This window comes from Ipomoea nil, unplaced genomic scaffold (assembly GCF_001879475.1).
Source record: "Ipomoea nil cultivar Tokyo-kokei standard unplaced genomic scaffold, Asagao_1.1 scaffold3054, whole genome shotgun sequence".
NCBI classification, from domain to species: domain Eukaryota; kingdom Viridiplantae; phylum Streptophyta; class Magnoliopsida; order Solanales; family Convolvulaceae; genus Ipomoea; species Ipomoea nil.
In genome coordinates, this window is record NW_017619482.1 from 619,164 (window position 1) to 637,964 (window position 18,801).

At 29.0% G+C, this 18,801-nt stretch overlaps 1 protein-coding gene across 1 annotated transcript; it reads right to left on the reverse strand.

Annotated features, from left to right (window-relative positions):
• Positions 1 to 12,158: 12,158 nt before the first annotated feature.
• Positions 12,159 to 15,367, reverse strand: LOC109163951 (probable LRR receptor-like serine/threonine-protein kinase At3g47570). The gene is made up of 5 exons (XM_019312684.1): positions 15,356 to 15,367; positions 13,388 to 13,688; positions 13,025 to 13,345; positions 12,523 to 12,907; positions 12,159 to 12,324 (listed from the first exon to the last, which is right to left on the reverse strand). The coding sequence occupies exons 2-5, from the start codon at positions 13,644 to 13,646 to the stop codon at positions 12,321 to 12,323; spliced, it is 969 nt and encodes a 322-aa protein (XP_019168229.1). The 5' UTR covers positions 13,647 to 13,688; positions 15,356 to 15,367; the 3' UTR covers positions 12,159 to 12,320.
• Between the last annotated feature and the right edge of the window lie 3,434 nt (positions 15,368 to 18,801).

Consider the following 18,801-nt stretch of genomic DNA (forward strand, 5'->3'; position numbering starts at 1 on the left):
TGAATTTCTCAATATGTTGTGCAATGTGTGATTGTTGGTTCATGAGATCCGCACAAGCTTTCTTGGCACTTCGATGAGGGGAGGTGAGATCTTTCCCAATATGTGCTAAAAATGAGCAATTTTTTCCATCTCTAACTTTCTTCCATGATCGAAAACCATTGATAGTAAAAGCATGCAATCTGGAAGGCCCATCTTGAGTATGGAATAAATAACATGGTAGACAAAATGCTGCATCTTTACTAGGAGAATATTCTAACCAAGAAGGGAATAATTTAAACCAAGAAGCTTGAAAACTACGAGGATGCTTTTCTCCAGATTTTGGATACTTTGAAAGCAAACATTGATATGGGCCGGCCTTGATATAGGCTCTCCTAACTTCATCACGCTTGTCAACGGGGCACATCCATATTGGTAGTCGCAATCCTGGATCACGTTCTAATGCTTGAATGTCAAACTTCTCATTGATTTCAATTCTTTGAGATTTTTCAAGACGACTTTCAGAATTCAATTGATCAACACTTGTAGATGGATTTACTTGAGATGATGAATCTTCAGAATTCTTTCTTTAAAAAAAGTATCAATTTTTTGTGTCTTTTTCATTATAGCTCAATCTTCCTATGTTCACAATTAATCACAATGTTAATATTTTGGTAAGTCAATTAAACATTTAAACTAAACAAGTCAATTAAACATTTAAATATATAATGTTACAAGACCCACACACATACGCACTACTACTACTACAAAGTACAAATTAGTATAATATTATTCATTCAAATCATCAAATGAGTAATGACATAAAACATATGAGGACAAAAAACTTTAAGATTAGTGGGATACAAATATACAATATTTAATGCACACAAGTCCATCTAGAATTCTGGTATTCAAGTTAGCACTTCTAATAATGTAAATAATGCACATAACAAAATTGAAATAAGATTTTAAAAGTGAGTTTTATGTACCTTCGAAATAAAAAGAGATGATATGAACCCATGTGAACAAACTGTGAGGTTTCCTTCTTTTAGAACTCCACTTTTTCCTCACTAATAGGAACAACCTGTTAAAATAAAGTCTTAAAGAGTTTAGTCCTTCTAAGTGTTTAGTGTCAGATTCTGAATTACATTGCACATGCAGTCATGTGAAAATCAATTTAAATTAAAGTATATCTTCACTTTTGTTTTTCTCTTTCTTCTTCAAAAATTTCATCTTTTTTTTTTTTTTGGGGTTGTGGTTTAATTAATTACTTTGATTATATGTAGCAATTTCTCTTTATTTCTTCTCACTTCTTCGGTGTATTTTTTAGGTTTTCATGTTTTTTTTTTTTTTTTTTGCCAACCAAATTAAATTCATTTTTGTTGTTTGAAATTATTCAATTGTATGAGTACAGACTGAGGCACTGATTTGTTTAATCTGAATTCTTTGTGTGTTTCTCAACCTCTACTAGCTTGATGTTCGCCATTAATGGAAGAAAACTAAAAGCATAAACTTAAAGAAATAAAGAAAAAAAACTTTGAACATCTATATCTATATATCTATATATATATATAAAAGTAAAATCCTCCTAGCAAGTTTTCCCCCCAAAACTTAGGGGCATTTCTGTAATCTAATAATAATAATAATAATAATAATAATAATAATAATAATAATAATATCTTAAATAAATAAATTATTATACTTTCCTTTTGAATTAGTATTTTCTACTTATAAATACAAGTTTATAATTCTTTTAATTCCTAGCCTTCCCATCATTTCCTTCTCCACATTGGTAGGGCTTCTCCACCCCGTATCTTCCCCATCATTTCATTGACTTTTGTTAATCATCCTGTGATCTTCCACAGTTGAGGCTGATACGTGATTTGCACAGGTGAGGTTTTCATTATCTTAGTTTTTTTTTTTTTTTTTTGGGTTTTGTTTTGTTTTGGATTTTTTTATATTTAAATAAGAAAAGTGGTTTGTAATAAAAATAATGTTGATATATTCTTCTTCTTTTTTTTTTTTTTTTTTTTTTTTTTTTTTTTTTTTTGTGGAGAAGATACAGATCTAGAAAGATTGATCGAGAAGCAATAGAGTTCGTTGCTCATCAAGTGGATAAAGTTTGGAGAGGGACGGATTCTGTGTATATGTAAAGAGATATACAGGGAAGCATGATAAGAATACTGTAAAATCAAAATGAAATTCAAAGCATTTTTTAGTTGTTAATATATAAAAGCGTTGAGCTTTGTTTCGACTCAATCTCTTCATTTTTAAAGTGTGCATTTTCTATAATACTGAGTAGTTTGTCTATCCCTTCAAGAGGTTTTTCTTGCCTTTTAAACTTTTTTTTTTTGGACAAAAAAATTATGAACTACTGTAGCTTAGTTTGAATACAGTATTAAAATCACTTTTCTAATTTGAAATAATGTTATTGACTTACCATGTTTGCTTCGATATGCTAAGCCATTTAAAATTTAATAAAATTTATAATTGTAATACTTTCGTAATAATATTGAATAAATATTAACCATATGTTTAGATTTAATAATATATTATATTAAAAGAATTATATATTAATCTAATATAGTGATGGTTAATACGGGTAAATCATATATAAGCATAATTTAATATAGAAAAGTATTCATTATTACTCATATATAATTTAGGGAATAAATAAACTTATTGAAACTTAATTATTTATAACTTCAACTTTAATCTAAATATATGAATTTAAATATATAGTTTAATATCCGAAATTAATAAGGTTTTCTTAATGTGAATCTATATATTTTTAATAATTTTGATTTAAATTGATAATTATAATTAATATAATTAATGAAATTGAGAAATATAATATTTTTACTGTGGAAATATTTGTGACAATTTCATAAATTATACGGAGTAACGAATAAAATATGAAATACAATTAAGAAAATAAAATTATAAAATTAACAAAATATGTTTTAATAAATATTTATAATTTTTTTTTTAAAATACATACATACATACATATATGTATGCATTATATTAATCATACAAAATTTAAAACAAAATTTTTAAAATTTCTAAATGTTATTTTTTAATTATAAATCTATCAATATATATATATATATATATATATATATATATATATATATATATATATATATATATATATATATATATATATATATAAGTATAAGTAAAATCCTAAGAGCAAAGTTTTCTCCCCAAAATTTAGGAGCATTTTTGTAACATCATCCAATTTATATATTTTATACGTGTATATGTATATTGTATACTTGATTACTTACCAAAGCTTACCAAATATATTATTATATAGATTAAATATATTATTATTACCTTTATTCATGCCTAAACATAAATGCATATATATGTAATGCGTTACTTCCTAATACCAAAGCTTACCAAATATATTATTATATAGATTAAATAAATATATTATTATTACCTTTATTCATGCCTAAACATAAATGCATATATATGTAATGCGTTACTTCCTAATACCAAAGCTTACCAAATATATTATTATATAGATTAAATAAATATATTATTATTACCTTTATTCATGCCTAAACATAAATGCATATATATGTAATCCAAATTGTCATTGTATTGGTCAAAATATTTAATTATGGTAGACTATAGAGTAATTAATGATGGTAATAAAATATAGAAGATTATTTAATTATAGTTATATTATTAGTATAGATTTATATATATATATATATATATATATATATATATATATATATATATATATATATATATATTACAAAATCACATATATATAAAAAGCTTTAGAATTAAGGATTGAATCATGACCATCTTCTGCGACAATCCTGGTAAAAATTGAAAATAAAATAATAGAAAAACAAATTTTTATGCACTTAATTAATAAATTTTAAAAATCTATATGTATATATAAACAAAATTCTCCTATTTGTAAAGCTAATATTTATTAAATTTATTCAAGTTGAGTTCAAATAGCCTGAGCACAAAAAATATTAGAAGTCAAGTTTCGTTTTTTCATATATATATTATTCACTAGCTCATACCAATTTTTTTAAAAGAAGGTAATACCAATGATTTGATTTATTTTTGGTAAGTTCTTTTTCTTTTACGGACCTTTTACTATATCAACTTTGCAAGCTTTAAAATACAAAAACTAAATACATTAAAAAAAAAAAAAAAAAAAAAAAACAATGTGGCAACCACTCTAACGTGTCCCATGAAAATTACACGCTCATTGAGCGCTATATAGAAGTTCAACCCGTGAACCATTTCTTCTTTTCAATTTTAAAATATTAAATTATTACTCAATAATTTAGTTTTCCTCCTTCATCTATAATCTCATATTTCATCTAACAAAGCACAAAAACCTTCACTAATTAAAGTTGGCACAATAATATAATGGGTCACGGGCTGGCACTGTCATATGAAATAATCTCAACTATAAAATTCGTTGCAAATATATTCTAAAAATTTATCGCTTTTAACGTGTTTAAAAACATGTGTTATCGTTCTTAACGCATTCATTTTTTAAAATTAATTTGATGCATATGAATGAGATTGAAAATAAGATACAAATAGAATTCATGCAGGAATGCATTCAAAAAAAGAATTCATGCAGGAATGTTAGGCAATCAAGTATGTATGTGTTTGTTGATTTAGCTCTTCGAACAAATTGTGAAATCCAAATAAAAAGAATTCAATCATTATAATCACTTGATTAAAAATTTGAGTTAATTTGAGTTAGCGTGTAAATCAAAAGTCTCAGCAACCATCTATACTTCTATACTATATATAAAAACAAAATCCTGAAATTTTAACTTCCCGCCCAATTCCTAAAAAATCTCTCCTCCTAATAAAATATATTGATTTCTACTTTCCCATACGTACAATAATTCTGCGTTAAAATTATATATTCACATATTATTATAAAATACTGTAATACAATCTATCTATACTATATATAAAAACAAAATCCTGAAATTGTAACTACCCGCCCAATTCCTAAAAAATCTCTCCTCCTAATAAAATATATTGATTTCTACTTTCCCATTCGTACAATAATTCTTCGTTAAAATTCTATTCTCATATTATTATAAAATACAGTAATACAATCTATACTATATATAAAAACAAAATCCTGAAATTTTAACTTCCCTCCCAATTCCTAAAAAATCTCTCCTCCTAATAAAATATATTGATTTCTACTTTCCCATTCGTACAATAATTCTGCGTTAAAATTCTATTCTCATATTATTATAAAATACTGTAATACAATCTATACTATATATAAAAACAAAATCCTAAAATTTTAGGGGCCGTTTACTAACTGGAAATTTCTGAGAATTTCCGGAACTGGAAAATAGAAAACAGAAAACATGTTTACTAACACAGTTTCCATTTTCAAAACTGAAAATAATTTCTGAAAATTTCCGGAAAACTGAAATACACTTAAAAACTGTTTTCAAAATAGAAAACAGAATCATCTATCATCTATTTAGTTATATGTCACTATAACCACATTACTATGATTACATTCATTATCATCTTATTTTACTTATCACTATTTTCTATCTTTTCTACTTACCTTACTTATTTAAATATAATTTATTTGCTTACACTTTAAAGTTAGACATTATTTACATTATCAAAATTAAGAATTAAATTATATATAATGTTTTAGATTTTGATTGAACTCAATAAACTAAATTTTAAGTGAAAACTAAAAAATTAAAAAACAGAAAACAGAGAACAATTTTGTGTTAGTAAACAAGTTTTCTAAACAGAAAACAGAGAATTGAAAACAGAGAATGAAAACTGAAAAATTAGAAAATGAAAACAGAGAACAGTTTTCTGTTAGTAAACGGACCCTTAACTTCCCGCCCAATTCCTAAAAAATCTCTCCTCCTAATAAAATATATTGATTTCTACTTTCCCATTCATACAATAATTCTGCGTTAAAATTCTATTCTCATATTATTATAAAATACAGTAATACAATCTATACTATATATAAAAACAAAATCCTGAAATTTTAACTTCCCGCCCAATTCCTAAAAAATCTCTCCTCCTAATAAAATATATTGATTTCTACTTTCCCATTCGTACAATAATTCTGCGTTAAAATTCTATTCTCATATTATTATAAAATACTGTAATACAATCTATACTATATATAAAAACAAAATCCTGAAATTTTAACTTTCCGCCCAATTCCTAAAAAATCTCTCCTCCTAATAAAATATATTGATTTCTACTTTCCCATACGTACAATAATTCTGCGTTAAAATTCTATTCTCATATTATTATAAAATATTGTAATACAATCTATACTATATATAAAAACAAAATCCTGAAATTTTAACTTCCCGCCCAATTCCTAAAAAATCTCTCATCCTAATAAAATATATTGATTTCTACTTTCCCATACGTACAATAATTCTGCGTTAAAATTCTATTCTCATATTATTATAAAATACTGTAATACAATCTATACTATATATAAAAACAAAATCCTGAAATTTTAACTTCCCGCCCAATTCCTAAAAAATCTATCCTCCTAATAAAATATATTGATTTCTACTTTCCCATTCGTACAATAATTCTGCGTTAAAATTCTATTCTCATATTATTATAAAATACTGTAATACAATATATACTATATATAAAAACAAAATCCTGAAATTTTAACTTCCCGCCCAATTTCTAAAAAATCTCTCCTCCTAATAAAATATATTGATTTCTACTTTCCCATTCGTACAATAATTCTGCGTTAAAATTCTATTCTCATATTATTATAAAATACTTTAATATAATCTATACTATATATAAAAACAAAATCCTGAAATTTTAACTTTCCGCCCAATTCCTAAAAAATCTCTCCTCCTAATAAAATATATTGATTTCTACTTTCCATTCGTACAATAATTCTGCGTTAAAATTCTATTCTCATATTATTATAAAATACTGTAATACAATCTATACTATATATAAAAACAAAATCCTGAAATTTTAACTTCCCGCCCAATTCCTAAAAAATCTCTCCTCCTAATAACTTTTGACTTTTGACACTAAGTTGTAAAGTGTCAAAAGTTCGGCAAGGCATCACTTTGACTCCGTTGTCCGTTTTAGACAAATGTTTTTTTGAAATTGCGTATTTTTTCGAGATCTATCCACCGCAAACTGCCGTAGGCGGTTTGGCCCACCAATTTCTAAAAAAAAAAATACTTTATTAAAGAGTTTCTAAGAAAAAACTATGAGAACCTTATGTTTTATTAATGAATTTTTAAAATTTTTAATTAAACAATTGTCCCGTGCATTATTTAATAATCTTTCTTTATAATTGGTCAAATTATTTAATTATGGTAAATTTGGGAATAATTAATGATGGTAATAGAAATCCTAGAAGAATATAGAATTGAACAATATTTAATTATTGTTATATTATTATTGTGACTCACGGAATACAAGAATTAATGTCATTTTTGGTTCTAGACTTATTGGGGCATTGACACTTTTCATCCTCCATAATAAAAATTGCCACTTAGTAGCCACTGTTATTGATCGTTTGACAGTGTTGATCCTCCGTCAATGACGCCGTTTGTTGACCGTGAATTATAAGGGGTTTTCTGTCTTTTTATGTTCTAATCCTTGTATTTCTCCATCCATTGATCACTGCTACATCCATTTCTTCAAACTGAGGTTATCCGCTTCAGTCCTTTCTAACATTAAGAAACCATCTTCACCCAACTAACAATCACAAATTTTACATTTGACATCAATCTCAAGATAATAGAAACAAGTGCAGTTAGAATAGAAAGGGTGTTAGTCCATGCTTGTGGAAATTTTGTCGAGCATACAACATAACTAGCAAAGTCAGGAATATCACCCAACCCCTCCCTTAACCTTTCTGCATCAACTATAATAGGTATGCCCCTACTCTTTGCATCATGCACTACAATCAAAGCAGTCTCATGCAGCCTTCCATCTAAGTAGACAATATTTACTCCAAGCACTGAAGACAATTTTGATTTGGGTATGTAGACCCTCAGATATCATGGGTGGATATCCTGGAGTGAAAATGCACGTGCGAGTTTTTTTTTTTTTTTTTGGTTGTCAACAATGACATATGTGAATGGTGAGTTTCTTCCTTTGGACACCACCATAAAAGATGTATCAACACCATCCCTTTCAAGCTCATCAAGTATTCTTTCGCCATGCGAGTCATCAGCAACCTTAGATATGATCCTTGGATTAATACCAAGACGAATTTTATCATCCGGATTTTATCAAAGCATTGTCAGTGTTACCACCTCCTTGAACCTCAAAGCTGGTGCTCCGAATTTTATCATCCGGGTTGGGGAATGAAGCTACAACAGCCAGGAAGTCAACACCGGCCATTCCAACACCTCAGACAATGCGATTTTTGGGGAGCGGCGGATTCCACATTTTCAGCTTGAAACTTCAATGAATTTCTGGTAGAATAACAGAGTTTTTGAGGTTGTGCACCAAGTAGTTGTGGTTAGAGAGAGAGAGAGAGATGAGAATGATATTTGTGGACAATATGGAAGGGAGGACTTACAGGTGCAAATTCTACATCACGCCATCTACAACTACAATTGCTATTTACCATAGGAGGGTTCGCCGACCTGCTGCCCTCTCTGCTTCGCCGGAACCAAAAACCACCGGTGAAGGCCCCAACCTCGCCGGATCTGTTGCTGCACCGCCAGATCTGCCTTACTGGTCTGTCGCCGGAAGGAGTTACTGCCTCGTATGCTCGCCGCCGTACCCACAACTCGCCGGAGAAGAACCTCGCTGCTACTCACTACCGACGGTTACTACTTAGCCGCCAAGTCTCGCCATCTCGCCTCACAGGAGTCACAGCAGCGCTGGTCTAAACAAGATTAGAAGAATAAGACATAAAAAGACAGAAAAGCTCATCTAATTCACGGTCAACAAACGGCTTCATTGACGGAGGATCAAAACTGTCCAACGACCAATAACAGTGTCTACTAAGTGGCAATTTTTATTATGGAGGATGAAAAGTGTCAATGCTTCAATAAGTCTAGGACCAAAAATGACATTAACTCCGGAATACAATACAAGAATATTTAATTATGGTTATATTATTATTGTGCCTCACGACCATTATATACTAACCGTACTTGAAAAGAAACTAATAATAATAATAATATAATAATAATAATATAAGTGGTAATAATAATATCTAAAAGTAATTAAGTGTTAATAATAATAGTAAGAATATTAACGTAAGAGTTGTAACATAGAATAAATCGTAATAATTAATAACTATAGTCTATGATTAAATTTGGAATTGTCAGAAAAGATAAACGACCTCTGGTGAAATTAACTCTTAAATAATTATATATCGATTTAAATATTCTTAATATATTACAACAATTCCATTCCATGCATCGCATGGGTGAAAATACTAGTTGAAATTAATAATAAATGCATTCTTCCATAAAATATATAATAATACAAAATTAAAAAGTAATTATTTAAAGCTTCAAAAAAAAAAAAAAGATTACCAGATTAATTATTGAAGAGAAGAAGAATAGATGTTTGAAGAAGATGAAAATCAAGAGTGAGAAGCCAAATGCTTGTTCTGGAAGAGTAGAAGAAGTATTTGTTTAATTGTTTTGGGAGTTTCAAAAGAAAAAATATTTGTTTAATTGTTTTGGGAGTCTCAATGGTACTATTGTACCTGGCTAATGCTAAGCTAGGAGGGGCTAATATTTTGTGGGGAGAGGGGCCAAAAAAAAAATATCTATTATAATACTAAAAAAAAAAAAAAAAATTGGGGGCCCTGTAGAGACAATATAGCTCCGTCCCTGCGCAAGGTGAATCCAAAATTCACCTTGCAAGTTTTGTATGCGCCAAGTTTTTTTTTTTTTAGGCAAAATATTCTACATTTCAGATTTATCATCCGAGTTTATCTTTCAGTTTTATCTCTTGGTTTTGATGTATGATATTGTTCAAAATTGAATTATTTGTCCTGCAAATTCTATGTCAATCCCGATAGAATTGCTATTATTCATGATGTTAATATATAAAAAGTTGAGGATAACATTTTGGAAATCTTAAATGATCTATTTTTATTTGACAACTTCTCTATGATTGTTATGTACCTTTAAAATTTCATTCAATGTGTATGTTTTCGTATATAATTATATATGTCATTTTTAGATCGTTGATTGCATATATTTTTGGGTACTCCATATGTTGCGATAAATTTTAAAAATTTAAAATACGCAAATTACTTTATAGTATGTCATGAGCTAATGCGTCACCTTGGGTAAAAGATGATGAATCAAATTTTTACTATATATATGTTACACAGTAGTCTCCATTTTTCAAATGCATATTTTATGAGGCATGTGTGAAAGAAAATTTGTATATTACATGTTTTCCTATTGGGGACAATCAATTTTACATAATATTGTTATTATCCAAATATAACCAGACTCGGCCCTAGGCAAGGGCAGGCTGGGCCCTTGCCCAGGGCCCACTCTTGGAAGGGGCCCACCACCCTATCCCAATATATTTTATATATACTATGGATGTTTCCTATAGTAATTTAGTATGAAGTTATGTTAATGTATTGAAAGGCAGCTGAGTTGGTAGTGTTTATGATTTGAATGCATGAGGTTTGGTTATCAAATCCCTTTATATCTAATATAACTTAGCATTAAGATTTTCCTCCTTACTCTTTATTTATATTTTTAATTTAATTTTTAACTTTGTAATTTTTTTTTACCTTTTTATAATTATAATGTGATTTATAATATAGATTGATTTGTGAGTCATCAAATTTTGAATATATTTCTATTCGAATAATTTACTACTTATATAGCATTAAGATTTTCCTCCTTACTCTTTATTTATATTTTAATTTTAATTTTTAACTTTGTAATTTTTTTTAACCGTTTTATAATTATAGTGAGATTTATAATATAGATTGATTTGTGATTCATATCAAATTTTGAATATATTTCTATTCGAATAATTTACTACTTATATTTAAAATATGCATTATTTTGTGAACTTTATAATGAGTTATTTATATTTCTAATTTGTATTTTTTAAATTTAATTTGTAACTTTGTGATTTTTTACCTTTTTATAATTATAGTAAGATTTATAATATAGATTGGTTTATGATTAATATCAAATTTTGAATATATTTCTATCCAAGTAATTTACTACTAATATTTAAAATATGTATTATTTTGTGAACTTTATAATGAGTTATGTATATGTATTATATTTTGTGATTTAGTTATGAAAATATTTTAAAAGATAGTTTAATTTTTTATGAATTATCTTAGTCTATTGTACATCATCGTATCCAAATTAATCTAGAAAATTTTGAAATTGATTTAATTTTAAAAAGTATATTTATAAATATGATATCAATATAGAAGATGCATAACTTATTATGTTTCATATTTTATTATGAATATCTTTTATCACGTTTAAAGTATTTTGATTTATTGTTCCCAATAATTAAGATTTTTTGCCATGCGTAAATTTGTTTTATAAATTTTTATTAAAAATTATTTTATTATTTATTATAATAATAATGTGATTCTCTATAAGCTCATTTGGTTTTAAATTATTTATTTATTTTTATAAACTATAATTTTTTATTTATGAAAGCACCGATGCAGTTATGGACTATTTTAGATTTAAGAATGCATCTAGAATTGCTTTCATTTGTATGTATAATTGTTAAAAACTTGTGATTAATATTTTTCTTTTATTTTATTTAAATTTTAGTTATAAAAATATATATTAATTTAATATAGGACCCATTTTTTTTGCTACGCCCTAGGCTTATAAAACGATAGGACCGGCCCTGGTTAATGCTACTAGCTAGCATAGTTCACAGAAAATGAGTCATTTTCCTTTTCCTAATAGCACATATGTTTTTACTTCTTGCTTTGAGTTATTACATATGGATATTTTGGGAGTTTTTTTTTTTTTTTCTATTACAATTATCAGTAAACTCCAGCGACTACAGAGAAACATTATCTAAACTAAGGGAGAAAAACAATTTGCAATAAAAAGAAGTTGCAAGGAACTCTCAAACTAATTAATAATTAAGTATAAAAGGGAAATGAACAAAATCTTCAAAAGTAACCAACATCACAAACGAAATAAAATAAAATCAAATTCTCAATCAAGAACAATAGGAATGAATCAATCCCCATACTCTGCTTCCTTGCTTGATTGATCTCAGTCTCTGATCTGCTGATTGGATTGTTGAAGTTGCAAACTCCACTGCTCGCTTGCTTGATACAGCCTGCTCTAACTTTCATAGATCCACATGGTAGTATGACATCGACCAATATTGAATATGGCATGAAACAAAAACATTACACTTGTTGAGCATATAATATATAAACATAAATGGGCAATCCAACTATCAGTTTAGACATTTAATTTAGATGGAACACTTGAAAATTTTCAATGCACTAATTTAAGGACAGTCACAAATGAATTACCTCACCGAGGAATGGTCCTAATGTCTCCAAGTTCCACAATGATGTCTTTGATTGAAAGCAACTCCTTGACTGCATGGCCAATGCTCATTCTGTCCCTAGGTAAATCCACGGAACAAGCGATTCCAATCTTAAGAATTGATGCAAGGCATTCTATTATCTGGTTATGAAGTACAAGACTTTGAGGTGTTGCATTAGCTTCTTTGTGTAATAGCTTTGGATCCACAATCTCAGTGACTTGCTCAGGCATGCTCATTCTAACATAGTTATGAAGAGTTAAGCCATTAGTGAAGATATCACTAGTAGGACTTTTACTGGTAAACATTTCTAGCAAAAGGATCCCATAGCTATACATATCACCAAATGTTGACAAATCACTTCCCATCCCATACTCTGAAAAAATTCAAATTCAAGCATTAGTATTCTTTCACAAAAATATATATACTTTTAAAGTTTTTATGTTTAATTAGAAGTGATTCTCTCTTAAAAGTTTCAAGGAGAATATTTTACCTGGAGCGGCATATCCAAATGTCCCTTTAATTCCTAAAGATGAACTCACTTGGTTAGATGAAGATGCAAGTGTAACTTCCGTGGGAAGAAACTTTGCTATTCCAAAATCACCCACGTGACCAACTAAGTCTCCATCCAACAAAATATTGCTTGGCTTCAAATCACAATGTACTAAACCTGTCTCCAAATGATTATGAAGATAATCAAGTGCATTCGCCACATCAATGACAATATTTACCCTCTGTAACAAGTTCAAACTCTTTGAATCATTATTCTCTCCTGTGTCTTTTGAGTGATTGTGCAACCAATTGTCCAGACTACCATTGATCATATACTCATAAACAATGGCCAAGAAGTCATTACCCTCATGGTCGATGCTACAACAAGTGGTAAAAACTTTTACCAAGTTTCGGTGCCTAATTTTCCTCAATGCTTCACATTCCACCATAAAGCTCTTAGATGCTCCTCTCACTTGAAGCTTGAACACTTTAATTGCAACTATTCCCAAACTACCATCAAGAATGCCTTTGTAAACAGCACTAAATTTTCCAAAACCAATTATGTTGGATTTAGAAAATTCATTAGTTGCCTTCTGGATACTCCAATATGACAACTTAGGCATGAACTCTATTGTTGCATCCAACGTTAAAGGCTGTTTGTTCTTCTTCTTGTAAATGAACACACTAAGAGCCACAATTATCAACAGAATCAAAGTCCCACTCGAAATTAAAATTGCCAACTTTAGAATATGGGACAGATGTTGTCTTTCTCCTTCTCTTGGGCATGTTGGCAACCCAAATTGTGGAATACCTCCACAAAGGTTGTTACCTACAAGCTCAACTTCAGTCTTGTGTTTAAAAATCCCTTCAGTAGGTAGCTCACCTTCCAAATGGTTAAATGATAAATTCAACCGCTTCAAGTACTGAAGTTTACCTAGAACTTCTGGTATTTTTCCTGTGAGGTTATTACAAGATAGATCCAAAATTTCAAGGCTTTTTAAAGAACTGAAAGGAGGGATAAATCCATGGAAAAGATTATGATTGATGTTGAGTTCAGTCAAGCTACTCAGTGCACCAATAGTACTTGGAAGTGTGCCTAAAAACATGTTGTTTGAGAGGTTTAGTGACACCAAATTTTTGAACCCACCAATCCCTACCGGAAGAGGACCTGTAAAGTGATTGTGAGAGAGGTCTAAATGCACAAGTGATGTGAAGATAACTTTGGGAAAATTTCCTTGGAGTTTGTTTCTGGAAAGATTCAATTCTAACAAATACTTAAAATTTTCAAAACTTGTCGGTATAGTACCTTGCAACTCATTGAATTGTAGGTAAAGCCGACTAAGAAAGGACAGATTTCCCAATGAAATTGGAATCTCACCAAACAATTTGTTTCCTCCAAGGTTTAAACCATTGAGTTGTTGAAGTCTTCCCCACGAGCTTGGAATAGTACCGCCTAGCTGGTTTTCTGATAAGTCTAGGCGTCGTAAGTTAACAAGAAGACGAATTTCACTAGGAATAGTACCACTTACGACATTTTCTGCAATGAAAAAATCCACAAGACTTGAAAAGTTTGCTATGAATCTGGGCAAAACCCCTCCAAAATTGCAGTTTTCAAGATACAGGACCGCTAGTGTAGCAGTACTATTGAGAAGAGAAGACATGAAATCCAAATCAGTGGATTTTCCATTACCAAGCGGATTGTCATAAAGTGAAAAATATTTTAGTCTAAGTCCACTAAATGACGGTACCCCTCCATAAAAATCATTATGACGAACATCAAAATGGTGTAGTGCTGTGGCATTTGACATTGAGATGGGAAGTCGCCCTCCTAAAAGATTATAACCAATATAAAAATACTCTAGATTTGGATGGGTAGATCCTAAATTTGAAGGAAGATATCCTTCAAGTTTATTTTTTCATACATCAAAACCTTTCAATGATGACAGATTGAAAATGGATATGGGAATGGTAGAACTCAGGTAGTTCTCATGTAGATCAATAAAAAAAACTTTCTGCAGGCATCCAAAAGAAGTAGGAATTTTTCTCCTGAAATTATTTTCACCAATAGAAAGTGTATTGAGTGATGAAAAATTGCCTATGTAAGCAGGTATCTCTCCCATCAAGTGGTTTGTGAAAGCCGAAAGGTACTCAAGTTTGGACAGTGATCGAAACTCCAAAGGAAATGTACCCATTAGATTATTGTTTTCCAAATAAAAATCTGTTAGACTAACACAATGAGAAAGGTTTATTGGAATTTCACCTGAAAATATATTACTTTCCAGAACCAACACACTTAATCTTCTAAGTCTACCCATCTCTTTAGGAATTATACCTGATAGAGTGTTGTTGTAAAGAATCAATTCTCTAAGGAAACTCAAGTTCCCAATTGCAGGGGACAAAGAGCCTTGAAGGTTGCTCGACTCCAAATCGATTGTTACAACTCGTTGGTGTTTGCGACCACAACTTATTCCAACCCAATTACAGAAATGGGTAGACTCATTCCATGATTGAAGAGGATCTCCGATCATGTTGGCCTTTAGTGAAAGTAATGTTCCGTGATCAGAAACATTTCCGGGCAGGGAGAAGGAAGCTTTGCAGAGGAAGGCAAATATGGCATAAAAACAAAATAGGGAGGAGCTCATTTTGTGGAGAAGATACAAACTTTATTATACTGATGAGTGCACTGGGACTGGGTGGAAAGATCAGAGTATATATAGAGCTCAAGAATACAAATTAAAGTGAATACATAAATGTAAAAAAATACACATTTTGAGTTATATTGCATCATAATAATGTTGGGAGTTCTTTTAAATTGGGAGTTATTTTTCAAATTTGGAGTTTTTTTTTCCTGACAAAATGAAATTTTCCATTAACTTTTTTTTTTTAATTATCCAAACAAGGAAAAATCTAAAAAAGGATTTCTTAAAGTTATTTTTTTAGGTTTTCAAATAGACTCTTAATGTGTGTTTCGTTGCGGTTTAGCACTAAGTATGGGTATGAAAGTGATTGTTATTATTTGGTTGACTTGGTTTTTAAAACACAATTATGGGTTTGAAATACCCCATTAATGGAAAAACTCATTTCCTTATTTTATAAGGGTTTCATCGCATTATTAATCATTTCCATTCTACCCTACTACCAAACATGCAAAATACTTTCACTAAAACACATTACCATTACCAAGTATTTGATATCCATTCAAATTCCGATTCTCATTCCCATTCCCATGTGCGAACCAAACACACCCTTAGTCTTGCTTTCAATGATTAGATGGGGTTCGAATTCCACTGAGAAACTAAACTGTTATTGAGAACATTGACTAATTAGTTGTGGTTGATATATTATGGCAAAATTGAAAATGTTGGGTTTATTAAAATAAAAAAAATCTTATCAAATACTGAATCCATTAACTTAGTAAAAGGCAGCTTTTAATCCGTGGTGTCTGGGGTACTATGTTGGAAAAACTGGAGCACACTTATTACTTCATTATTTTTAATGAAAATTTTACAAAACCTTTTTCATATAATACTTCTTTCTAGTCAATGGACCTCAAATTCGTCCATACAAACCGTGCTTGACGTACCAACGACTTTCATGCGAAAACATATTTAATGTGTCATCTCGATCTAATTAAGTTAGTTAATTTTATTGTGGTCTTTTATTTTATTGAATAAGATCACAAGATGAAATTTTTTTGTACAGACATTTGGATAGAATGATAAGTTTTTATCTTCACTCAAAAATTAAAAGTACTAAAGTGTTCTCTATTTGTAAGCCTGGATAAGTAAATATAAATCTCCAAATAAATACAAAGTATAAATTGTAAATGAAAAAGAAAAGGAAAATGGCTCAGATAAATAATTTTCAATACGATTTTAATTCAGTGGACCTAATACAAAATTATTTCAATAAGGCATTAAGTCAATGGACCTCAAATTCGTCCATTAGGATAAACCGTGCTTGACGTGCCAACAACGGATTTAATGGCAAAATGTATTTAATGGGGCAACATCTAATCAAATTGGTCAATTGAGTTTGGTAATCACAAAATTCAAATTTTACTACTACAAAAATAACATACAACGCCGAACATATAACGATAAATTTTTTAAAAAATCGACGTCAAAACTTTTCACGTCGGTTTCTCATAAAAACCAACATTGTAAATAATTTTAAATAAAAAATAAAAACACAGTACAACGTTGTTATTTATACAACTGACGTCGTATAACTTAACTAATTTTTTTATAAATTGGTATACGACTTCGTATACTTCTAAATTTTTTTTTTTTAAATAAATTTATGACGTTGGTTTATAAAAAAACCTACATCGTGCTTATGAATTATTTTTATTTTTTTAATAGACGAGTATACAACGTCGATTTTTTATAAAATTAGCATTTTAAAAATAAAAATTATTATAGGTTTCATCAAAAAAAAAAAAAATTATTATATATTTTTTTATTTAAGATACGACGTCGCACTACTAGAAATTATGGAATTTTCGACCACCTGAAAATGATCTTAAATCAAGTCGAAAGCCTTGTTCCGATCACTTTTGGTATCCGGAAAAATCTTTGTTGCTATTTCCGATCACTTTTTGCTTTCGACTTGATTTAAGATTACTTTCAGGTGGTCGGAAAATCCATAATTTCCAGTAGTGTCGGTTTTTGTACGTAGTAGCTCTTTTTAAAATAAACAAATTAATTAACAAAAAAAAAAATCGACGTCGTAGGTCTTTTAAATGTTACTAGTTTACACACGCATTGCACGAATGAGTTAACGCTCAATGTTTATAATTAAATAAATATTTAAAAGTATATCAATGCAAGATTATATATGAGAAGTTCATGCATAAGTAATTTAATGTTGAATTTGTTTATTTAAATATGTAACTCATAGTTTATGAATACAAGGTAATATTGGAGATTCATTATAATTGTTACCAGGGGCAGAGCTACAGTACGTGGGGCAGTGGGAGCATCTGCCCCCCCACTCACCGCATCCTCACACCATATATAGCCCTTGTATGTATATACGTATATATAGTTCATGCATGTTTTACATATAAATATTTGAAAACTGATGAAAGTAAACATAAGACAAGTTGGATGAGTTCGGAAAGTCGTGTTTGAGGCTAGCAAAGGTTTTTTAACTGTTTCTTTAACCCCCTTATGTTTGGCTTTTAACGGTTTTATTATGGTTTTTTTAACAGCTCCTTTATGGCTTTTTAAATAAATATATATATATATATATATATATATATATATATATATATATATATAATTTTTTTATATTAATAATGAGATTTATAATTTATAATGTATTTTTTATTTGATCAAATTAATTATGTTTCATATTTTGTTATGAATATTTTTATAAAATTTTAATGTGTTTTATTTTTCGTCTATATCCAATAATATTTATGACTATATTTTTAAGTGTTTCATTATTTTTGAAACTATAATGTTTTGCCCCCACTGAAAAAAATTTCTGGATCCGTCACTGATTGTTACTAAACTTTTTTTAAATAGTAACCAAGTATTTTTGTTGCAAAGGGTTATAATATATTTAATTTAATGAATGCACAAATATACAAGATTAATGAATGAATACGATACCGGTCATTTAGGTGTTTTGCTCAGTACTCATTTATTCAACCATTATTGTTGAATGAATTATTATAGATAAAGAAATTCATAATTTAAGAAATTTAGATGAAGTAGTGAAAATTTAGGTTATGCTATCGATAGTTGCAGAACCTATATGTCTACCTTT